General features: G+C 36.7%; 2 protein-coding genes across 8 annotated transcripts in view; one reads left to right on the forward strand and one right to left on the reverse strand.

Annotated features, from left to right (window-relative positions):
* The window catches only part of Adcy5 (adenylate cyclase 5), a 176,260-nt gene extending 167,533 nt beyond the window's left edge, over window positions 1-8,727 (forward strand). The window contains exon 21 of the mRNA XM_070030054.1: window positions 8,195-8,727. Within this exon, the coding sequence (XP_069886155.1) occupies window positions 8,195-8,212 (18 nt within the window). The 3' untranslated portion in view covers window positions 8,213-8,727. The remainder of the gene's footprint in view (window positions 1-8,194) is intronic.
* Sec22a (SEC22 homolog A, vesicle trafficking protein) overlaps window positions 1-25,521 on the reverse strand; it is a 54,549-nt gene that overhangs the window by 15,592 nt on the left and 13,436 nt on the right. For all 7 annotated transcript variants that reach the window (XM_070030059.1, XM_070030055.1, XM_070030057.1 and 4 more), the window contains 3 exons: window positions 14,550-14,713; window positions 13,357-13,551; window positions 10,184-10,299 (listed from right to left, as the gene is read on the reverse strand). In XM_070030059.1, coding sequence (XP_069886160.1) covers window positions 10,184-10,299; window positions 13,357-13,551; window positions 14,550-14,713 — 475 coding nt within the window. The remainder of the gene's footprint in view (window positions 1-10,183; window positions 10,300-13,356; window positions 13,552-14,549; window positions 14,714-25,521) is intronic.

A 25,521-nucleotide genomic window follows, 5' to 3' on the forward strand; every position in this document is an offset into this window, starting at 1 on the left:
CTATCCCTCTACCACTTGGGCCACAGTGCCACTTCTGGCTTTTTCTGCTTATGTGGTACTGAGGAATCGAACCCAGGGCCTCATGCATACAAGGCAAGCACTCTACCACTGAGCCACCTTCCCAGCCCCTACTTATGCTTTATAGTAGCTATGACAAACATTGTTATAGGCAAAGAATCCTTTAAATGTTGGTGCTGAACAGTCCTTGAGTTTATGGAGTCTAAAAGTTCCATCCTGCAGAATGGGAAAATGAGACCCATAACGGTAAAGGAAACTTCCTAAGGTTACAAAGTCACTGGCAGAGGTAACACACGAATTCCAGTGTCCAGACCAGTACTTATCAGAAGGCTCAATTTTTTGCTGCTTCTAGGCATCAACTTAGATAGTTCATTGTTTCACAGTCGATCTTTTTTTTTGGGGGGGGTCAATTATGGATGGGGCTTGAACCCTGGGCCTGAGCACTGTCCCTCAGCTCTTCAGCTCAAGGCTAGTGCTCTACAGCTTGAGCTACAAGGCCACTTCCAGTTTTCTAGTGATTTATTGGAGATAAGAGTCTCACAGACTTTCCTGCTGGGGCTGGCTTTGAACTGCGATCCTCAAATCTCAGCCTTCTGAGTAGCTACGATTACAGGCGTGAGCCACCGGTGCCTGGCACAGATGATCTTTAAATGAATATTCAATATAAACCAGTGTGATAAAAGTTTATACGTTCACAAGTTGTCAGTCACCACCAGTGTATAAACATCTGTAAACTCAGAGCAAAGGAAGTATAAACAATGTAATTTACACATTACTATGAACACTAAATCAAATATACCAATCTAAAATAAAAACTATACTATAAACTTTTTCAGTCTGAACTAAAATACCAGAGAAAAGTTTCAGTATTACATATTTTAATAAATCCTTGTTATTTCGAGTGGTAGGTATTAATCTATAATAAACTTGTGCCAAATCCTTAACATTAAGTGTTAATTAATGTAGGTCTTCAAATTTAAATGTACCTCAAGCTTAAAGTTACATATTAGGAGATAATTATAGCAATCATTCAAAAAGAGTATCTGACCATATGCCTAAGGTTCACACCCATAATCCTAGCTACTCAGGAGGCTGAGATCTGAGGATCATGGATTGAAGCTAGTCCAGGCAGGAAAATCCGTGAGACTCTTATCTCCAATAAATTACTCAGAAAAAGCTGAAAGAGGTGCTGTGGCTCAAGTGGTAGAGCACTAGCCTTGAGCCAAAGAAACTCAGGGACTGTGCCCAGGCCCAGAGTTCTAGCCCCAAGACCAGAAAAAAAAAAAAAAAAAAGAAAACAGTATTTAGAATTCAAGGTCTTAGAAAAGTAAACTTTAAATTATTATCTGTTTATTAGTAATACTCAGTAAATATGCCATGTATTTTTAGCTAGATCTAAAATTATAATACCAAAATAAATTCTATACTTTTTTTTTTTTTTTTTGTCGGTCGTGGGGCTTGAACTCTGGGACTGGGCACTGTCCCTCAGCTCTTCAGCTCAAAGCGAGCTCTCTACCACTTGAGCTACAGCGCCACTTCCGGTTTTCTAGTGGTTTACTGGAGATAGGAGTCTCACGGTCTCTCCTGCCCGGGCTGGCTTTGAACCGCGATCCTCAGATCTCAGCCTCCTGAGTAGCTAGGATTACAGGCGTGAGCCACCAGTGCCCGGCAAATTCTATACTCTTAAATCAAGCCATCAGAGAAATACTGAAACCACTTACTCTGGATACTGACAATCCCCCAACCCCTTTCTTATCACAGTGATAGGCATAGCTATACTGCAGGTAAAGATTGACAACCTATGTTCTAAGATTTGCACAGTTCTTCTACATGGCAGACAAGCAATCAAAAAGATCTACTTTTACTGACCACAATTTATCTAGAGTAGCTGTAGAATTTATTTTTAACACAAAATATAATGTGCCAGAGAAAAAGCTAACAATGTCTTAAATCTAATGGTTTTAGTGGAGACTTAAAATGGAAAAAAAAAAGACTGGTTACCCAACATAAGTCGTAAGGACTAATAAACTTAAAATGTAGGAAAATTAAAAGCAAGAGACCTCAGGTCTAAGATTTTGTAGGCGTCTTTTCTGGTTAACTGGGATTAAGATATACTTGTTGAAAATAGTCTAGTTTATACTTCTAAACTACTCTGGTTTTTAAAAACCTCCTAAGTTTATCATTATGTTTATTTGCATTCTGACATCTCAGCTTTTCCTTTTACCTATCACAGATTCTATCTTTTAGGAGATGGAATCTTCTGAAGGCAGATATTTCCAATACTGTATGGTTTTGTCTCTTTCACCCTCATAGCAAAACAAGGAAAAATATTTTTAAGAACCAGTCATTTTCAACATTTTTTTCTCTAGATAGATCAAATCCTCAATAATTGGAGCAACCGGGATATCTACTATTGGTCTAGTGCATTTCTAAAGGCAGAGATCCTCACTTAGGTGAGGGAATCAGAAGTGCTAAAAGTACCTCTGGATGACTCATTACTTGTAAACTACATTGCCTCCAACATTTCATCCTGCTGTTTCTTGCTTTTCTCTTTAAGAGTCACTAATTAGGAACCTCACTATTTGTACGTAGAACATGTCATTCAGGTAATACTAAGGGACATAGCCAGGTGGAAATGCCTCATCTTTCAGATAGCTAAGAATCCTACATGAACCAATATATAGATTTCTGGATCAGATTAAAGAAGAAATGCCACTGGAGTAAGTTTAGTCTACTGAAAAAGAAATTATTCCTTATCAGCCATTTAAAAAATTAGGGAAGGGGAAACAACAGAGGAGGCTACAATGCTTGATAAGAAATATACTCATTATCTTGACCATGTAATTGTAACCTCTCTGTACAGTATTTTCATGATAAAAAAATTTGCAAAAAAAAATTTTAAAAATAAATAAAAAATTACCTTCAAAGACACAAGTATACATACTGATCAAATTATGAATTGCCAACTATTAAAAAAGGACTACTCCAGGGCTGGGAAGGTGGCTCAGTGGTAGAGCGCTTGCCTTGCATGCATGAGGCCCTGGGTTCGATTCCTCAGCACCACATAAGCAAAAAGAAAAAGCCAGAAGTGGTGCTGTGGCTCAAGTGGTAGAGCGCTAGCCTTGAGCTGAAGAGCTGAGGGACAGCACCCAGGCCCAGAGTTCAGGCCCCACAACCGGACCTCCTCTTCCCCCCCAAAAAAGGACTACTCCAGTGATACTCACTAGACACTATGTTGAACATGAATTATACAACTTATAGGTGAGGATGGGAAGGGGTGACATTGTCCGAAAATAAATGTATTCATTACCTGACCTGTAACTATAACCCTTGTATAATAACAACTTTTTTAAAAATGGAATGGACTACTCCAGATTTTTCTTTAGTCAAAATTTACCTCATGACTTTCATACCTACTATCAGTTAACAATAAACTGTAAAAATAGAAAAAATTTTCTGTGAAGTTTCTAGGGAAACTGAAATCTCTGATAGCAAGAGATAAGCTACAAAAGCCCAGGGAAACTACTTAATCTTTAGAAAACATTTATCTTTACTTGAAATTTTCATTACTTAAAAATCTAATCAAATAGTAATAACAAAAGTTGTCATTTGTTTCTACTTAGTTAACAAGTATTAAACCCAAAATCTTAGAAATGCTAGACAAGCACTCTACTATGGCTCATACCCTAAAGTTTATTCTTACTATTTGTAAACTAAATGAGCAATTTTCATATGGTTCAAAAAGTAAGCCAGACACTAGTAACTCACCCTGTAATCCTATCTAAATAGAAGGCTAAGGACAGGATGACTGCAGATTGAGGCCTGTCTGGGCTATTCAAGACCAGCTGCTGTTCAGTAGTCTGTAGGACTCCATCTCAATGGATAAGCTGAATGTGGTGGTACAAACCTTGTCATCCCCATTAGTGGGAGTCTGTACTAGGAGGATCACAGTGCAGGCATGCTCTTGGGACAGAAAGCAAGACCTTCTCTTGAAAATAACCATGCAAAAAAGGACTGGAGGTGTGGCTCAGTGTTATAGCACCAGCCTAGCAAGCACAAGCCTAAGTTAAAATTCTAATCCTGAGAACATATATATTTTTTTCTTATGACCAGAAGTTTCAATAGCTTCAAAGACAAACCACACTGAATGCTTTCACTACAGACACAAACCAAAGTAGCCACTGACAGCTTTAAGTGCAGAATACAAACACGAAGTGGGGAAACATGACCATATCTGAAGCCCACACCAACTTGGCTTACAACAGTAGAGCTCCACTAGTACTGAGGTGTGCAAAAGTATGGAAGGAGACAGCTGAATTTACTAGGACTGAAGCACGGATATGTGCTCAAGCTATGGGGAAGAAAGAATAGCTAGCCTCTAAAGTTTACATATTCAAATTTGTGTAAATTAAATCCTACTTTTATTTTGGTAGACAGCAAATTAAATCCTACTGTTATTCTGGTAAGCAGTCTGTGGTGAGGACTGTTGGAATTGAGCTGGGAGGGTGAAGGTCAGAGAATGGACTTTCTCAAAATGGCCATTATCCTAACAGTGCACTCAACTCCTAAACTGTAGGTCCTCACCGGCCCTCACATGCCCATGATCCCTCCATAGGCAAAGAAAGCCCAATTGATGACTTCTAAGGGCCAACTGGTACAGTATGTTGTACTTTAACTGCTTCCAAGTGGGGCTTCACATAACTAAAGAACATCAAAACCACAGTGAGGATATTCTTCCTTGCCTGGTTTTCTTTCAACTTGTTATTAAGGAAGGTCTTTCAGTGCTGGCTATTGAAAATGGACTTTCATTCTTTAGAATAGCTTTAGGCCTATAGAAACTTGAGTAGAGTTCCCATAGATCCTGTAGATCCACTGTTCACAACATTTCCTAACTTGTATTAGTGTAGTATATTTGTTACAACCAATAAGCCAATACTGATACACTATTATTAACTCATGGAAATATTCTTTGTTACACATTCTATGGTTTGAACAGGTTCACTATTAAAGTAACACAGAACAGTTTCACTTCTGTAAGAATCTCATGTTCTATATCTCTCTTCCAAGACCCTAGCAAACACAGATTTTGTTACTATCTATAGTTCCAGCCTTTGCATGTTACATAATTGGATCACACAGTATGTAGTTTTTTCATACTGACTTCTTTCATTAATCAATATTCACTTAAGATTTATCCATGTTTTTTGTGGTTTGTCAGCTCATTTCTTTTTAATATTGAAGAACAGTTCTTTGTATGGATTACCATAGCTTATCCACTCACCTTTGAAAGTCATCTTTCTCAGTTGCTTTTAGGTTTTTGGAATTATGAATAAAGCTACTATTAACATCATATGCAATTTTCTGTGTGGGAAAAAAGCTTTCTACTCATCTGGAAAGAAAGATATAAGTACACTTTTATTGGACAATAAGGCAAGGCTATGTTTAGCTTTGTGAGAAATAACCTGGTTTTTTTTCTGAAATAGTGATACCACTTTTGTACTTCTACCAACACTGAATGGAAGATTCTGTTGTTCTTTATCCTCATCCACACTGGGTACAATTTTTTTTTCACCATTCTAGCAGGTGTTTGATATCACATTGTTGTGATTTTGCAACCCCATAAAGACATATGATGCTGAGCATCTTTTTATGTTTACTTGTCATCTATATATACCCAGGTAAGGTATCCATTTGGATCTTTGGTCATTTATTAGGTTAGTGTGCTTTCTTATTTTTGAGTTTTAAGAGTTCTGTGTGTATTTTGGAGGCAAACCCCTTTATTAAGTGTTTTGCAAATATTCTCTCCTACCCTGTAGCTTCTTTTTCATTATTTTAACAGTGTCTTTCACAGAAGCCAAATTTAGCGAAATCTAACGTACCAACTTTTTCTTTCATAGTTTTTGCTCACTATACCGAAGATCATATAGGTGACATAGGTTGTCTCCCATATTAGCTTTTAGAAATTTTAAGTTCTATGCTTTCCATTTAGGTCTATGACCCATTCTGAGTTAATTTTTGTAAAGCCTATATCTGTGTCTATATTCATACTTTTGCATGTGGATTTCCAGTTGTTCCAGCCTCATTTACTGGAAATGAGTAAACTTTCTCCACTGAATTGCTTTTGTTCCTGTACCAAAAATACATTGACTATATGGATGTGGATTTATTTCTGGACTCTATTCTGTTGTATTGATCTACTTGTCTATTCTTTTGTCAATTCACATTGTTTGAATTATTGTACTTTCTAATAAGTCTTAAAAGTTTAGTAATATGAGTTTCCAACTTTGTTCCTCATTCTTAGTATGTATAGACTTCTAGGTGTGAAAAACGAACAAACAAATAATAATCTGCCACTGGTTCTTAACACAGACTTCCTAAAACCTTTATACAGAGAGGTGCTAGAAAATCTGTTCTATTATTTGCTCTTGGTTTTGTTATAAAGCCCTAAGATCTTTGTAATTTCTTAGGTTATAGGAGCATTTCACACAGAATTATCAACACTATGGAATTTTGTAGTGATAGGAGCATCTTTTGTTCTAAGGCAATTCTTGGTGGACTGTTGGATGAGGACTAGTTACAAAAGAAGAAGTCAAGCCAGGCACCAGTGGCTCACGCCTGTAATCCTAGCTACTCAGGAGGCTGAGATCTGAGGATCTCGGTTCAAAGCCAGCCCAGGCAGGAAAGACCATGAAATTCTTATCTCTAATAAACCACCTGAAAACCGGAAGTGGCACTGTAGCTCAAGTGGCAGAGCACTAGACTTGAGCTGAAGAGCTGAGGGACAGCACTCAGGTCCAGAGTTCAAGCCCCACAACCGATTAAAAAAAAAAAAAAGACGAAGAAGAAGTCATGCTGAAAGCCTTTGGATTTTTCCTATTCCATCTTCAGGGGAGAGAGGAGCTGAATATTAAGTTAATAAACAGTCATGCTTTCTTAAAATTCTCTAAGACAATAAAGTTGGAGCACTTCCATACTGGGGAACATATCTACATGTGAGAAGATTAGCAAGCCCCAACTCTACAGAGACAGAAGCTGCTGTGCTCAGGCCCTTCTGTATCTTTTGTAATATCCTTTATAATAAACCAGTAAACATGTTTTCATAAATCCTGCAAGCCACTCAGGAAGGAGTTGTGAGAATCTCCAATTTAGAGTTGGTTGGTTATAAATACAGGTGACAATCTAGACTTGCAACTGGCAACTAAAGTGGGGAGAGTCTTATGGGACTGAGTCCTTAAGTGATGAGGACTGTGCTAACTCCAGGTAGATAGTGTTAGAAATGAATTAAATTGTAGGGCACCCAGTTGGTATTGGAGAATTGGTTGGAATGGGTAAATCTCTCACCCATCTAGTAAAGAGTGAAATTCTAAAAGCACTGAGTTGTGAGTAAAAATAGAGGTTTGCTTTTCTGTATACACTGGGTCTATAAATGTTAGAATTCCTTTATCCATATCTACAAAATAACTTGATAGGACTTTGTTTGGGATTGTTTTGAATTTATAGACCAAAAGTCAACAACATTGACTTTTCCTATTTCTGAACATGCAATCTCTATTTAGTTAGATACTTGATGTATTAGTTTTTATAGTATATGCATAGTTTTTAAATAGGATCTCATACATAGTTTGTTAATTAACTTTTTCTTTGCAATCAGTATCAGTGGTACTGTTTTTCATTTCAAATTTCAATTGTTCCTTGCCAATATATAGAACAGTAACTTTTGTATACTTTATCTCATATCTTACAACCTTACTATAATCACTTATTATTATTCTAGGAGGTTTTTGTTGTTTAAAATTTTCTATACAATCATGTCATATTCAAAGTTTTATTTCCTCTTTCCCAATCTATAGATCTTTTACTTCCTTTTTTTTCTTATTACATTAACTAGGACTTCCAATACAATATTGATTAGCATGTAAGTAGACATCTTTGTCTTATTTCTGCCATAGGGGAAAAGTATTTAGTTCTTCATGACACTAACTATAGGGCTTTTGCTTTTTTTTTCTTGGTAGATGTTCTTTATCAAGGTCAGAAAGTTACCCTCTATTCTTAGTTTTTTGCAAGATTTTATTTTGCATGGAGTTGGTTTTTGTCAAATATTTATCTACACTGTGGATATGATCATATTATTTTATTTAGCTAGTTGAATCTAACAAATTGTGGTAATCCATTTCAGATATTAAAGCAGCCTTGAATATCCAAGAAACATTGATGAAAATTTCTGCATGTATACTCAAGAAAGATACTGGTGTGTAAAGTCTTTTTAAAATGTAAACAAGCTGAGAAATCTGAAACCATCAGTTACATGTAAGTTACAAACTGTTAATTCTATCAAAATTATATCAAATGCAATGAGCCAAATATTCTGCAGATCAAAAGGAGAATATGAAACAATTAGGAATTAATGGAAGCTTTAGCTAATTAAGAGTATCTCAGGAGCATAAATATCTGTCTTAGTTTTTATATTATGAATCTGAGAAAAGAGAAGGAATGAATAAGCCCAAGAGCAGGAAAGATAGGATATCTGAGTTTCTGAAGAAATTATAGTTCCCCTTAACAAGTTTTTTGAAGTATATCCTTGTCTGCATTTTAACTTAAAAGGCGATATGACCTAAGCTCAGGCTCTGTAACTTATACACTATTTTAAGTTAGAGATGTAAGAGGAAAAAAAACCTTTTCTCCACAACAAAAAAATCAACTCTTCACACACCTACATTACTGTTCTTTCCATTGTATCAATGAAATCTTAAAACAACAACAATAAAGACAATCTTATTACTGTGTTAGCTTCTTTTGTCAGCAGTTTCCAAACTGCCCATTTATTCTCTTTGACAGCTTGTCTAGTTAGCTAAAAGGTTAAACTCTTTGTGTTAAACTCCTTGTCCTTAGTAGAGGACAAGGAAAAGGAAGGCCCAGGACAACAGATAGCTTGCTATACCTGAAAGGGAATAGGGACTTTACCTGTGGGCAAAAGGTGTTTCTGGAAGAACTGAAAAGTGATGAAAAGTCCCATATGTTGAGTATAAGTTCAGCTCTTCTAGCAGAACCTATTTCACCTGCTTTTGGGTTTGGGAGGCTAAATGAATTCAGTGTTTGTTGAATAGTACACCCTGACTATTGCTCAAGCAGCGCATTTAAAACAGAATATAAAGTGTTGAGTGGATCTTTCTAAGGGGTATTCTGAGCTTAATACTGACCAAAAGAATAGGAGAAAGAAGTAGAAGTAGAGAAAAGTAGAGAGATATGTTTGATTCATGATGTGGAGGCACTGATAATTCTTTATAGAGAAAGTAATAAAAACAAGGGAAAGGAAAACTGTGCAGTCTTAAATGTGCTAGACTGAAGACCAAAGGATGGACAATATAAAGGAGAACATAGCATTGATGATTTCCTAGGTAGTTCAGGTTTTAAAAGACCACTGACCAAAAATAAAAAGGGTCAAATAACTAAGCAGAAATACACAGAAGTAGCATATGAACACTGGCCACATGTACTCTCCTCTGCAGCTATAAGACCAGTTCACACTGCTCACTTCTGTCCTGACTCACTGACCTCTCCCCTTCCCAGTTCTGCATACTTGGCAATTATCCATGAACTTCTTTGCCTCCTCAATTCATCTTTTTTTCTTCCTCAATTCATCTTTAAGCTGTGCAACTCTAAGTCCCATGTCACATATAGCTCAGTGTCCTCACAGTACCTCCTAAAGAGGACACAAGAAATAAATGTATGCTGATGAAGTCAAAGACGCCAACTAGAAATCGATGTTGTTGTTGTTGTTTGTTTGTTTTGTCGGTCATGGGGCTTGAACTCTGGGCTTGGGCACTACCCCTGCACTCTTCAGCTCAAGGGGAGCACTCTACTGCTTGAGCCACAGCGCCACTTCCAGTTTTATTGAAGACAAGAGTCTCACGGACTTTCTTGCCTGGGCTGGCTTTGAACCATGATCCTCAGATCTCAGCCTCCTGAGTGGCTAAGAATAAAGGCGTGAGCCACGGGCGCCGGGCTGAAATTGGTATTTTTAACGGAAGAGAGGAGAGGGTAGGTATAAAGAACACAGCCTTCTAAGCATGCAATATAAACTGCACTAAGACTTCATCCAATTCAAATCAATTAACAAGGAGAAATGAATAGGTAGTCACCTAAAAATTTAAAAATAGCACAATACCTGCAGGAGACTTTCTATGGCATGAAAACCTCGAATTAAATTCAGAACTCCACATAAAAGACTAAGGATAAATGCCACCATCCCTGACAAAGTTGCTGGTTCTAGTCGCTGGTGAGCTAGAAAATAAAATAAGTGGTTAGAAAGTGAGTATCTGCATCTCATATTGGCTGAACTTATGTTAAACAGAAATTCACTACTTAAAGGGGTCAAAAATAAGTAATTTTATACAAACATATTTTAGTAACTGAATATTCTTTTTTAAAATGTAAAATGTTTGACAACATAAAAACTTCCTTCTCCTCCTCTTTATTTATTTATTTATTCATTTATTCATTCATCCATTCATTCATTTATTTCCTTTTTTTGGGGGGACCAGTCCTGGGGCTTGAACTCTGGGCCTGCGCAGTGCCCTAGAATCCTTTTGGTCAAGGCTAACACTCTAACTTGAACCACTTCCAGCTTCTTCTGGGGTTAATTGGAGATGAGTCTCATGGACCTTCTCAGCTCCGGCTAAGTACTGAAATCCTTAGATCTCAGTCTCCTGAATAGCTAGGATTATAGGCATGAGCCACTGCTACCAGGCTCCATTCTCTTGTACTCAAATTAAAATCTTTTACTTTACATTTTAAACAAAGACATCTAACTTGAATTTGGGATATTTATTTGGCAGTAAGTCATTTGGGAAAACATTTCACTTAACTATGTCTAACATTTGCAAGTAGCACAAGTATTTGCAAAGATGACTTTGCTTGGAAATTCTTAGCATAATTACTATTTTTTCTGAAAATACTTGGAACACATTGTATAGGACAAACATAGCTTGCTTAATTTTAAGCAAAGCTCCTTCTTACTTAGGTTCCAAGTCTATAAAAATGACTGGATACATGTAAAAGGGCATGAACCATCAACAATCTGAACTTTTTAGGAAGCAGTCTAATAGTTACAAAGTTCTTGGTCCTATGAATACCACTTGAAGGTTAAAACAGTAAAATACAAGATGAAAAATTGACATTTTATTTTTACACATTCTCTATAATCTTTCAGGGTTTCAGTTATATTAGCATCCTGCACTTAAAAGAATTAACAATGGAGACCAAACAAAAACACAAAACTAAGTACATAATCATTAGACCTCAAAAGGGAGACATAGGCAAAAAGAGAACAAAGACCACATTTTTATTATTTTATTTAAACTACTGAAGTGGAAAATCCCAACAATGAAGTTAATGAGGTGGAACATTAATATAAGAAGGGCTTAAACCTTTGCAAGTTATATTTAGCCGTTATAGCAGAAAAGACTCCCTAAACAGCTAGAAAAAAAACCCTACATATCACAAGTATTTATTAAAATTCAGTAGAAAATACTAACAGAACATTTTCCTAAATTTTCTTTGTTGTCTGTGTCTTATCTCTCAATTTTCTTGAGATTTTAATATGAAAACAGAAAATCAAAAAACTTGAGTAAAGTATTGACACCAAGATCTTTAATCAGTAGAGGAAATAAAAAATCTCACCAGTTAAAAACCTATTCAACAAATCTACCTACCAATAAGTTGTATTTTGTAACTCGTTTTCTCTCCCTTCCCACCATCTCTCAGTAAGGAAGAAATGGTTCACTAAAAGGTGAATCCTTAATATGGGCCTACAAAAACCACCAACTGACTAGATTATGTGAAACATACTTCTAAAATGTAAGAAAACTGACCTATTTTTAAAAGTCACAAATAATACTACTCTACACTATAACTAAAATTATTTAGTTTTATATGGTTAAGGGGTAGCCATTCTTCGGTAGAAAGGTATGTTTACATTTGTCAATGAGTATCCATATAAGAAATGTACAGTAAGTCCATATATATTATTAAGTTTCTAATAATTGCCTTTTGGCTTTGAAGCAGTCTATTTATAAGAATAGCACATCATTTATAAACTTCTTATTTCAAAATGACTAAAGATAATTTGAAAGTATAAAAGCAAATGCTAAGCCTCCTTTAACAAGGACAATGTAAGCATTGTGCTTGCTGGCACTATGACAAATCGTATGAGAAAGAAATTCTAAAGTGGCCATTTCCCAATTCCCAGCCTCTCTCCTTCACAGGATTTGGGGCAAGGAGGACTTGTATTTAGAGAACAGTTACCAGGAAAATTTGCCTATATAAAATGCAAAAAGGTAACCCTACTGAAGGATTATTTCTCATTTTAACAGCTAAACTAGATATTTAACCTCTTTTTAATGTTTTATGCTCTACATGCTCTTTTTTGTTTCAGTAAAACAGACTTCAAATTCACTGTTTTCTAACATACTTACTGAACATTTCAACTTGACACCATGCTAGGCACAGTCAGGTGTAGAGTACATTTGGAACAATGATAGTATAGGAATAAAACAAAGCAGTATCACCTAGATATTTTTCATTTGGTTTTGCTATTCCTTTACTACAATGCTTTTTCTTTAGTTAGCTTCTTTAAATCCAATAATGCTCCTTCTAGCTGATGGAAGGCAAGTTATAGAACCTAGACAAGTTGATAGGCATTAAAGAAAGCACACTTGGCCAGGCTTTGATGGCTCATGCCTGTAATCCTAGCAACTCAGAAGGCTGAGATCTGAGGATTGCAATTTAAAGGTTGGGAGGAGGGGGTGAGAAGAGAGGGAAAGGGGAGACTTCAGGATACAAGAAAACATTTTAACAATCAGTCCAGCAATGGCATACACTACTTTACAAAGCAATGAGGTTTCTAATTCTGTCACAACACTTGAGGAAGGTGTACTTTCTTTGGGAGTAGAGGTTTGAGCAGATAATCACTGAAGTCTTTCCATTTGGGGTCTCAGTCAAGAAACCTGGTTTAAATATTGCCAATCTAACATAATGTATTTTACATGCCTATAAATATATAATGCAAAACAAAACCTATTTTTCATTTTATCTAAAGGCTTACAAAGAAATTTTAAATGTTGTTCTAGCAAGAGATCCTTTATGATTATTATTTGAAAGTATTTTCCTAGTTACTTATCTGGTAGTTTTCTTGTTAACAACTGAGAAAAATGATTGCTTTGAATTGTTATAGTCTCCTACATACTTAATTTAAAATACTAGAATAAAGTAATTCATTTTCAAGAGTTCCTCAGTTCTTATAAAAAGAAATTAATGACATAATTGAAATCCAGAACTCACCAGAAGAAATCTTACCAGCACCTTTATAGTCAGCAGAAAATACAGATGTGACTCCATTGGCTGACCCCAATTCACACATGGGAATTTGATAAGGTGGCCTTAGCTTGATTTCCATCTGCATGTCAGACAGATTTATCTTTGTAGAAAGAGACCTGGGATTATTATATCGCTGCTTGGTCCTCTGAATAAAATTATCTATGTAAAATAAAAAAATAAATTTCCTTGGATTCATTTGTCAATTAAATCATTTGAGAATGTGATGTTCAAGGGTAGTAAATTTTATAAAGTTTGTTATTCAATTTGTCATGGAATTTCCAATTTACTTGTGTTATACAGTATATTCTGGAGTAGACAGTTTTTCACTCTAAAACTAAAAACTAAAGAAGTGTTAAACTAAGGGTTTAACATTACCTCAGTGTATGATAATCATTTCAAGGAATTACAGAAACAAATGGCTTTACTTTTAAACTAAAGTTTTAATTTTTACCATAATTCTTACCTTATGAAATATTAGATTATTAGTTGCAATTACATAACACAAACAACATGTTGCTACAAATTTGTTTTCATATTTATTGCTTACACCATTAGAATAAGTGCTTTAAATAAAGAATAAGTTTAATAAAAACAATGATATTTCTTAAATATCTTCCAAGAAGAATTTTATTTGTTTTTTTCCCCTTTTATCAGGAGTTGAGCAAACAACTACCCATAGCCAAATTGAGCCTGCTGGTTTTGCAAATAGTTTTATTAGACTATAATTGTGCTCATTCATTTATGTATTGTAGCTACTTTCAAGCTACAATGGCAGAATTGGCAGAGACTGTGTGGCTTTTAAAGCCACACACTCTCTGGTCCTTTCCAGCAAATGTTTGCCAACCACTGTCCTACATTAAGCAAGATTACTGTAAAAGATTATTATATAACCACAAAACTTTGAATCTGACTTAATAAATTTCTCATTGAGAAACTGTCCTCTGGAATTAATCAAAATCACACTGCCTTTAAGCTCAAACACAATTTTTTCTAACAGGTATCTAAATAAGTAAAAAGTTGTCATTTGCCAAACAATTCTGTCAAAAGTAAGGTAGTTGAAGTTTTCCTTCTAACCCCTACTATTAGGTAGAAAATTGTCTATGACTAACTAGATGGAGATAGGATAATAAAAAAGTGGGGGAGAATCAGGCCCTTACCAAATTCAATGAAACAGTATGGTCTGACAGCGGTATTTGTCTTCATCATGCTATAAGTAGTTATGAATTCCTTCTGAAGCTCATCCAGGAAAGAGAAGGCGAGAACATTTGGGTAATTTTCAGTGCACAACATCATGTAGCTCACTCCCAGGGAGCTAATAAAACTACAGTGTAAAAAACATTGGTTTTAAAATTTCAAATGAAATCAAGGTAATTCGTTGCTTCACACAAGACTAGTTCTATATCATAAAGTACTGCCACAGTGGCAATGAAGACATTAGCATTTATTATATACTCCAGTGAAAAACTTAAGCCAAAATATAACACTACCTAAAGTTGTATTTTAAAAATAGCAAATGAAAATTATAAGGTGTTTCAGAGAGGGAGATATACTATGGTCCTAAAAATTCAGTTATTCACATGGGAAAGAATATACAAATACATAAACATTACAAACAGCTTAAAAATCAAAGCCTTCACAAAAGCCCACGGCACTTAACACACTCAAGTCAAAAGTAATGGACACTATTCCCAGAAAAAGGCCTTAACAGCACAAAAAAAAATTGTACATAATTGCAGGTAGTCACTGATTTCTTCGTCACCACTGACCCAAGAATCAAATCCTTTATGGAGTAACGAATTATGAAACACTGGGAGAGGGGAAGAATAATTTATTATTAGTTTATAGCACCACTAATAACAATAAGTAAGTGAGGAAAAAGGAGACTTTGCTTGCAGCAGAATGCTGAGCCCTAATAAATAAGGAGATAGTGCCAAAATTTGAAAAATCAACATTTTATACCAACATAGTAAAATGTAAAGCAAGCAAATATAATCATGAATGTTAAATTGAGGGGGACATTTTTATGAAGACCAGTATATTTGCATATTTTAAAATGTCTTCCAATGCTTGTTCATTAGTTGAGAAAGAAAAATATGTAGTAGAAACAAGACAACACATTTACCAAGTATTCTAACATCACTAAGGAGGGGCAGATGGACACAGTACATCTACACATGTGGTGTACAAAGAAAAGACACAGTGCTCATCTTACTTTCTGGCTGAAAATGCACAACAATAAACACCAGGATGACCAGCATTTGTTTAAAGGGGAGATAAATACTTTAAAAATCTCAGTGCTAGGAGATGGGGAAAAATAAGTCATTTAAGGATACAGGTGGACCTGTTGCAACAATGAGAAGTATAAGTTGTCATGTCGAAAACAAGCTTTACAACAATGGTGGGGGGGAGGGGGGGAGGATTGGGGGGGTGGGGGGGAGGCTGGGAAGGGATGTGAAGGGTAAACAAAGGAGGAGGCTGCAATGCTTGATAAGAAATGTACACATTATCCTGCCAATGTAATTGTAACCCCTCTGTACAGTATGTTCACAAAAAAAAAATAAAATAAAATGAAAACAAAAAAAAAATCTCAGTGCTGTGAAAAAGAAATAAAGGTGGTGGAAATGTTTCCAACCAAAGGAGTGTAAAGAGCTGGCAACTATAATGTGATACCTAATCTGGATTCTGTCGCAGAAAGGGGGCTGACATGCTATAAAGGACAGTTCTAGAGTCAATTGAAAAAGAAAAGGAAGTGGCGCTGTGGCTCAAGTGGTAGAGCTCTCACCTTGAGCTGAAGAGCACAGGGACAGCACCCAGGCCCAGAGTTCAAGCCCCATGACCAACAACAACAAAAAAAAGAAAACAAAAGTAGGCAATAAAGTACAATATCAGTATTCAATTTGCTACAAATGAATACTATCCCATATAGGTAAAAGAATGTTTCACATATTAGAAAACATATTGAAAAAAATTAAGGAAAAAAAGAGGTCACTGTATTTGTAAATTCCTTTTAATGAGTCAAAAAATAATCAGACAATAAAATGTTAACAAAATAAATATGGGATCAGGTATTACTTGGTGTTTTCTTATACATGAAACTTTTTTTTTTTTGGGTCCGGTCGTGGGGCCTGAACTCTGGGCCTGAGCACTGTCCCTCAGCTCTTCAGCTCAAGGCTAGCGCTCTACCATTTGAGCCACAGCACCACTTCCGGCTTTTTTCTTTTTGCTTATATAGTGCTGAGGAATTGAACCCAGGGCCTCAGTCTTGCAAGGCAAGAGCTCTACCACTGAGCCACCTTCCCAGCCCAATAAAGCTTTTTTCTAAAACTAAAATTATTCCTAAATAATTAAAATTAAAACAAAAACTTCTTTAAACATTGAACCATTCAAATTAACCATGTTCTATTGAAAAACCTTTCTAAACTGTACTATTGATATGCTGAATTGAAACCTCTTTGATTTAACAACAAAAAGTTCTAGTATACATATATACCTCCCCTCTGCAACCAATAAGTAGAGCATAGAACACAAATAGGTATCTCTCTCTTTTTTTAAAAAAAAATTTCTGGCAGTACTAGGATGCCTTCCAATGTTTTTATGTTTTAGTTACTACTATTTTTATTTTAGGGTGACACTGAAGTTTGAACTCAGGGTATTATGCCTCAAACCTTCCTTTTCTTTGGTAAGTTTTGAGATACAATCTCATTTTGCAACCTACGCATGTACCTGACTGCTTAAGACTACTTTAGGCTTCTTATTTCTGGGATCACAGATGACTGCTACTTCATCCCATCTCTATCCACTGGCCTGGAGTCTCTCTTTTCTGCCACAATTGGCCGAGGAACATGATCCTCCCCAATAGGAGGATTAAGATGACAAGTGTGTGCCACTATACCCAGTTAGGAATTGAAATGGAGTTTCATGTACTTTTCTGCCCAGTCTGGCCTGAATGCAATCTTCACAAACTCAGTCTCCAAACTAGTTAAGATTACAGGGGTGAATAGCTAAGATATGGAACCAACCCAGATGCCCCTCAGTAGATGAATGGATCAAGAAAATGTGGTATATATACACAATGGAATTCTATGCCTCCATCAGAAAGAATTACATTGCCCCATTTGTTAAGAAATGGAAAAACTTGGAAAAAATTATATTAAGTGAAGTAAGCCAGGCCCAAAGAAACATAGGTCCCATGGTTTCCCTTATTTGCAATATCTAGTATATGTATGAGTCAAGCGGAAAAGGTCAGATAATGTGAGGTTAGGAAAATGAACCCTTAGATATGTATTTTAATGTTTTTTTCTTTCATGCATGTGTTTCTAACACATTTATAAGATTATTTCTTTGTTGCTTTGTATGTCCCTCCCCCACAGTATAACCCCTGCTTTCACTATATTTGATGTCAGTATAACTTGTGGAGGAGAGGGGGAAAAACAAATCGTTTAAGGATACAGGTGGACCTGTTGCAACAAAGAGAAGTACAAGTTGTCATGTCCAAAACAAGCTTTACAACGTTGGTGTGTGGGGGGGGGGGGGAAGGATTGGGATGGGGGGGGAGGGGGGAGGCTGGGAAGGGATGTGAAGGGTAAACAAAGGAGGAGGCTGCAATGCTTGGTAAGAAATGTATGCATTATCCTGCCCATGTAATTGTAACCCCTCTGTACAGTATGTTCACAAATAAAATTTAAAAAAAAATAAGATTACAGGGGTGAGCCATTGGTGCCTGGCCTATGCCTTGGTTAGTTTTTGGATGGGGATCTCAAGTTTTTGCCTGGGGCTACTTTCAGACTGAAATCCCTCTCCTTTCACCTCTCAAATAACAGTAGCTGGGAATGCAGGCATGCACTACCATTCCTGGTTCATTGTTAAAAGGGAATCTCACTAACTTTTTGCCTGGACTGCCCTCAAACCTTGACTTCTCAAACTCCACCTCCCAAGTAGATAGGATTACAGGTATGTGCCATACATGGACCATCTTCAGTTTTTAAAAAAATGTCTTGCTGTGTAGTACCAATTAGCTTCCATCTTGCTGGACCTTCCTCCAAAATGTTAGAATTATAGACATGCCAGCATGACTAGCCCAAAATATGTTTTCCCAAGTGGTATTCTGTTTGTTTTTGTTGGTCATGGGGCTTGAACTCTGAGCCTGGGCGCTGTCCCTGAGCTCTTCAGCTCAAAGTGAGAGCTCTACCACTTGAGCCACAGCGCAACTTACAGTTTTCTGGTGGTTAATTGGAGATACAAGTCTTACTTTCCTGCCTAGGCTGGCTTTGAACTGCGATCCTCAGATCTCAGCCCCCTGCGTAGCTAGGATTACAGGCGTGAGCCACTGGTGCTCGGCTTCCAAGTGGTTTTTCTTCTTCATAAAATATTCACTGCCATTACCAAAACTGGACATTTCATTAGTATTCAAATCTTATTTCAAAGTCACCTTATGTAAATATATTTTACCTTATTGAAACTAGCTAATCATAAGCAGATTGTGAAACTGAGCTCAATCAATCTGAGCAAAGGGGCAGGCCCTAATGTTAGGGATAAACAGTGAGGGGTGCAGCCTCTTTGAGTTTGCTTGCCAGAGTTTTGGCTGATGGTACATCCTTCTACAGAAGTAAATTTTGCTTTGCTGAAAAAAAAATTGCAAATTTTGAACACAATTGGTAATTGGCTTCCATACACTGAGAACTCCCAACTGGAAAAGTAATCCATTATCCTCCAATAATACAATTCAACATTTTTGATCCTATATTTTTTGTTATGTTAATAATATAGTACACCACAAACATCTACCTAACAGGTTTCTTTCTCCCAAGTAGTATATCTTGCTTATACTAAATGTAACTAGTTAATTGTATGAACTCTATTATTTTAAGATTGTATGTTACCATTGTTAGGAAGTCTTCATTTTACTAGAATTAAATGCCACTCTGCAAAGACTACAAAGTGTTCTGCATTATTATGGCTTTTCATAGAAAATTTAGTCATCTCATTCTTTTTGTGAAATGCAAAGACAATTTTCCCAAGTACATTATCAACTCAGTTGATGCACATTTGTAATAAGAAAAAAAACTGCCATTGAGATAGATTGCAAGACTCTTGCAAGGACTACCTTTGAAATACTCTAATGTTACTTCAGACATAATGGTTTGTCATGCTTTCATTGTGTCCATCACGTTTGCTTTGCTCATGCTTTATGGACAGTCTAGCAGTTGTCCCTTGATATTGAGGAGGAAGGAGGTAAATAAATAATAACAGCAAAAGGTACATTTATACATCTGTATGAACCAGGCCCTCTATTGAATACTTTTCTATTTTACTTAATTTCGTTCTCACAACAAAAGGCACTATCTGTTCCATTCCACAAATGAAAGAACAGAGGCTCAGAGAGACAGTAATTTGCCAAAGGCCACATCATTAAACAAGAGAGCAGAAATGAACTGAGTTCATGACTCAGAGCCCACAATCTTTCCACAACAAACCACCAACTTCCTTATGTTTATAGATAAACCAATTATGTCCTAATCCACTGATACTTTTTTCACATTTTCAAAGCCATATATCAATCTCAATTTTTCACTTAAGAGTAATAAAACTTAAGAATTCTAAACCTGAGGGGGTAACATGCTCGATAGGAAATATACTCATTACCTTACTCATGTAACTGTAACCCCTCTGTACAATATCTTCACAATAAAAAAAAATTCTAAACCTGTATCATTAAGTAAAGACCTAGAAACCCTAATTTTATTTCATCTTATGCAACTTCATAATTCTCTCTGCATTATAACCATATTATCCTTGTTTCAAAGCCTCAAGGATGCCAATCCATTTCTAACCTGCCTACTCCCAACCTCAGAAGATGTATGATGCTCAAATCCCTTCACTATGCTCTGATTCTAACCTAGTTAACTCCTAGTCATCCTTCAGTTCTTACAGTCCTTTTCAAAGCATACATTTTGAAATGATCTTACCCTTGTGTTTATAATGTAGAAGGGTTGTCATGAACTAATTCAAGCTATAATAGTATGTTTATTTATGTACACACTAATAAACAAGCTCTATGAAAGCAGAAATGATCCGTGTCCTATTCACCATGCTTTCATTTGGCGTTTTTGCTCAAGGCTGGTGCTCTACCCATTTGAGTCAGACCTCCATTTCCACTTAAGCATAATTTTTAAATTGCCATTTGTCTTCCTATTTTGTTTTCTTTAAAAATTCATTTAAGGGGCTGGGAAGTTTGCTCAGTGGCAGAGTGCTTGCCTTGCATGCATGAGGCCCTGGGTTTGATTCATCAGCACCACACTGGCAGAAAAAACCAGAAGTGGCACTTTGGCTCAAGTGGTAGGGCACTAACCTTGAGCTGAAGAGCTAAGGGACAGTGCTCAGGCCCAGAGTTCAGGCCCCATGACCAAAAAAAAAAAAAAATTAAAAGGGGCTGGAAAGGTGGCTCAGTAGTAGAGTGCTTGCCTTGCATGCATGAGGTCCTGGGTTCGATTCCTCAGTACCACATAAGCAGAAAAGGCCAGAAGTGGCACTGTGGCTCAAGTGGAGGAGCACTAGCCTTGAGCTGAAGAGCTGAGGGATAGCGCCCAGGCCCAGAGTTCAGGCTCCACGACTGACAAAAACAAACAAACAAAAAAACAGAAAACAAAAAAAAAAAAAACATTTAAAAAATATCTGCCACTTTCAAGCTTTGTTGCCAAAAAGATTTGGTCTTTCTAGCTACAGTTTTTCTCTGACTAAGGAATGTATTAACTCATGACATCTTTAGTTTTCTTCCCTGGCACATGCATAGGGACTTCTTTTTGCATTTCAGGATCAGGTACATGGTAAACAAGTAAGGCTAGTAGAAATCTAGCCTCTACACAGGGGTTTTACCCCTTCAAATTGCTATGTTGAAAAGCTAATTCTATCACATGTCCAAGTCATACTGGAATACCTACGTCCACCTAAACAAATAAATGGTTTTGGACATTCAATTTTTTCTGACATTTTACTTAAGTATTTTCTGTGCATGTGTATGCTTGTACTGAGGCATGAACTCAGTGCCTGGCCATATCTCTTAGTTTTTGGCTCAAAGCTCAGAGCTTCACTTTTGGCTTTTTGGTGGCTATCTGGAGATAAGAGTCTCAGGATGGCTTCAAACCATGATCCTCAGATTTTAACTTTCTGAGTAGGTAGGATTTTTATAATTTCATATACAAGCTATCAAAGAAACTTTTTCTGCCAGTCCTGGGGCTTTCAACTCAGGGCCCTGGGCACTGTCCCTGAGCTTCTTTTGCTCAAGGCTAGCACTCTAACACTTGATCCACAGCACCACTTATGGCTTTTGGTTTGTGTGATACTGAGGAATCGAACCCAGGGCTTCATGCATGCTAGGCAACCACTCTACCACTAAGCCACATTCCCACTTCCTGTCAAAGAAACTTGACACATCACCAATGAAACACTGACATTATTGGGATGATTCCGGCCTGTTATATCAAACTACATAGTGAAAGCAATAATCTTCCCCTCAGAATATCACTTAACCCAGTAGGCACAAATCTACTTATCTTCTAGGTCTGTAAGCTAGGGTCAAAGATAGGGTCCCTCTCTGCCAAAATTACCAGTGCTGAAACAGTGAGTTAAAAAAAAAATCAAGATAAACCAAGAACTGGTGACTTGTGCTTGTAATACTAGCTACTTAAGCAGGTAAATCCAAGAGATTTTTTTCTTTTTTTTTTTTTTTTTTTTCAGTTGTGGGGCCTGAACTCTGGGCCTGGATGCTGTTCCTCAGCTCTTCAGCTCAAGGCTAACACTCTACCATTTGAGCCACAGCCACTTCCAGCTTTTTCTGCTTATGTGGTGCTGAGGAATCCAACCCAGTGCCTCATGCATACAAGGTAAGCACTCTACTACTGAGCCACCTTCCCAGTCCAAATCCAAGAAGTTCTTAACTCAATTAACCAGCAAAAAGTATGAAATGGAGAAATGACTCAAATGGTAGAATAACAGTATTGAATGAAAAAGCCAAGCAAGAGTTCAAGGCTCTCAGTTCAAGAACCAGTTTGGCACACACACATACACACTAAACAAACAAAAAAATAAGCTGGATACAGGTGGCTCATACCTGTAATCCCAGCTATTCAAGAACTAATACCTGGCTGGGTACTGGTGGCTTATGCCTATAATCCTAGCTACTCAGGAGGCTGAGATCTAAGGATCACAGTTTAAAGGCAAACCCGGGCATGAAAGTCCCCATGAGACTCTTATCTCCAATTTATCACTTAAAAATGAGAAGTGAAGCTGTGCCTCAAAGTGGTATAGCACTAGCCTTGAGCAAAAGAGCTCAAGGACAGCACCCAAGCCCTGAGTTCAACCTCCACGGCCCACAAGAAAGAAAAGAAAAGAGAAGCAGAAGTCCAGGCAGAAAAATCCTTGAGACTCCATCTCCAAAAAATCCAGCACAAAGCCACACTAGAAGTATAACTCAAGTGTAAAGTACTAGCTGAGCAAGCAAGCCAAGCAAGCATTAGGCCTTGAGTTCAAACTCCTGTACCACAAACAGAGATAAACATACAAAACCATATTTGTAACAAGTTAAGTGAAAAGATACATAGTAAAGTATCTATAAACATAGAAATAATATTTGTATGACATAAAAGTTAACCTGCTTATTTTTTGTTGCCACATTTGCCCTCTAAATAGCCTTCCTAGTTCCCTAGCACATACCGCTGTTAAAATTGGTAAGTATAATAAAAATACTACTTCTGAAATAGTACCTTCCACTGTCCCAATAAAATAATATGTATAAACTTCAAAATATTAATGACAAGGTTTGACATTATGATTTTTAGCATGCCTTATGATGTTTATTATTTATTATTACCAAATATGTTGAATAAAAAATTGAACACAAAAGACTTTTCTATCAGTGGGACAGAAAGGAGATGTAAACCAGAAGAAAGCAAAGTTAACACTATCTGCCACATACAGCATCATACCAGGCATTATGTATTTTCTTGCTTACTCTTTTCTTATATGGTCGAATTTCAAACCAATTCATAAATAAAATCATCCCATTAATACAAGAACCATTTTAGCCACTAGTTAAAATCTCATTATATGTAAAAATATTTATTTAATATGCAGTATGCCAGGGAATGGCAATTTATAACAAAGAGCTAGAGGAATACATATGATTATACCATCAGAGCCTGGATAAAACTAACCAACTAAAATTTGCTTTTGACATCCTTCATCTCTTTTTATGCAGCTACTATACCTTCTAATCCATCATTTCCCACTACCCGAACACCTCTAGACCCTAAAGGATAAACTAACTTTTTAAAAAAAGAAATGCTTACACAGATAATCTTCAACATATCTATCAGTTGTATTAGTGAAGTTTATTGCACCTAGATCTCATTTTCCTGAAGAAACTGTACTGAGAAAGAAATTAGCTTGCTAGACCAGTCAGTACACAAGAGCCTATTTAACATACACAGGCCTCAAAACCTGTACATTAGCAAAGCAATGCAATGCTAGTAATAAGACAAAAGAACCAAGTAAGATACACAAGTTATCTTCACCCAAATAACTTGGTAACTATTAGGGAATTGTATTGCTCTCCTCAAATTCCTCCCAATCAAATTCCTGCTGCATCTCAATTTTAGGCTTTCTGAATAATCTGTTCTTCACTGTTTCTCTAAAATAATCATTTTACTTACTTGGTCAATTTCTCTCTCCTTAAAAAGTGAAATTAACCTCAGTATCACATAAACATAAAGCTAGAAGTGGCTTTGTGGCTCAAATGGTGTAGGCTGGGAATGTGGCTTAGTGGTAGAGTGGTTGCCTAGCATGTACGAAGCCCTGGGATCAATTCCTCAGTACCACATAAACTCAGTACTACATAAACAGAAAAAAATGGAAGTGGCTCTATGTCTCAAGTGGTAGAGTACTAGCTTTGAGCAAAAGAAGCTCAGGGTCAGTGCCCAGGCCCTGAGTTCAAGCCCCAGGACTGGCAAACAAAAACAAAACCAAAAAGTGGTATTAGAAAAAATAGAGCAGTAATTCTTTTACTATAAAATAATATGAATCCAACGGGGCTGGGAAGGTGGCTCAGTGGTAGAGCAAGCTTGCCTTGCATGCATGAGGCCCTGGGTTCAATTCCTTAGCATCACATAAGCAGAAAAAAAAAAAAGACGGAAGTGGCGCTGTGGCTCAAGTGGTAGAGTACTAGCCTTGAGCTGAAGAGTTGAGGGACAGCGCCCAGGCCCAGAGTTCAGGCCCCACGACCGGACCCCCCCCCCCAAAAGAGAAAGAAAATAATACGAATCCTAAAGCCAAGACTATGCTTCAGATATACTATTTATTAGATTTATAACTTTAAAGGGTTTTTTTAAATCTTTAAATCTCATTTGAATCATCTGTAAATAGGGGTGGTGGTCTATAATAACTATCTACCCAACAACCTAATTTTCTTTGCCTTTGGAAAAACTACGAGGCAAGTATATGGTCTAGGCCTAGCCATTTAGAATATTCATCCCCTCTATTATGGTTAGTCCAGAAAAGGATCATGACATAACAAAACCAAAGTCCTATTTGGGAAACAGAGAAGAAGAGGATTTCCCCAGGCAGAATGAAGTAAGCAGTGCAGTGTTTCCCAGTCTATGGAGGATACCTAAATACCTACCTCTATCTATAAAAGGCAAGAGGCTATAGAAATTAAGATTCCTGAGAGCAACATCTTATAAGACAACTACACCTCTATCCTTCACAATACTTGTTTGTTTGTTTTTTAAGCTTGTATGAGTTGTGTCTGCCCCCAGCAATGAGAAAGAGTTTTATTTATTAGACATTCACAAGCTGTTCCAAAATTTAATAATAATGTTAAACAAAGTGCCTGAAAATGGCAGGTGCTAAATAAGTTGGTTATTGTTGAAGCTATTACTCCTATAATCAGACAATACCAACAAAGAATGAAAGACAAGCCCGGCTAGAGAATAAAACTAAAAGACAGGCAGACCTAAAATAGTATTCCTAGCTGGAGGTGGCAGTTTGGGAACAATGAAGGAAAAAGTGAACCCTAAAGGACAGGAAGAACCTGGAATTGTCAATGAAAAAACTAAGAACTGTAGTTCTTGTACTAAC

Source organism: Dipodomys merriami, unplaced genomic scaffold (genome assembly GCF_024711535.1).
Source record: "Dipodomys merriami isolate MVZ:Mamm:240054 unplaced genomic scaffold, mDipMer1.0.p SCAF_2, whole genome shotgun sequence".
Taxonomy (NCBI): Eukaryota; Metazoa; Chordata; class Mammalia; order Rodentia; family Heteromyidae; genus Dipodomys; species Dipodomys merriami.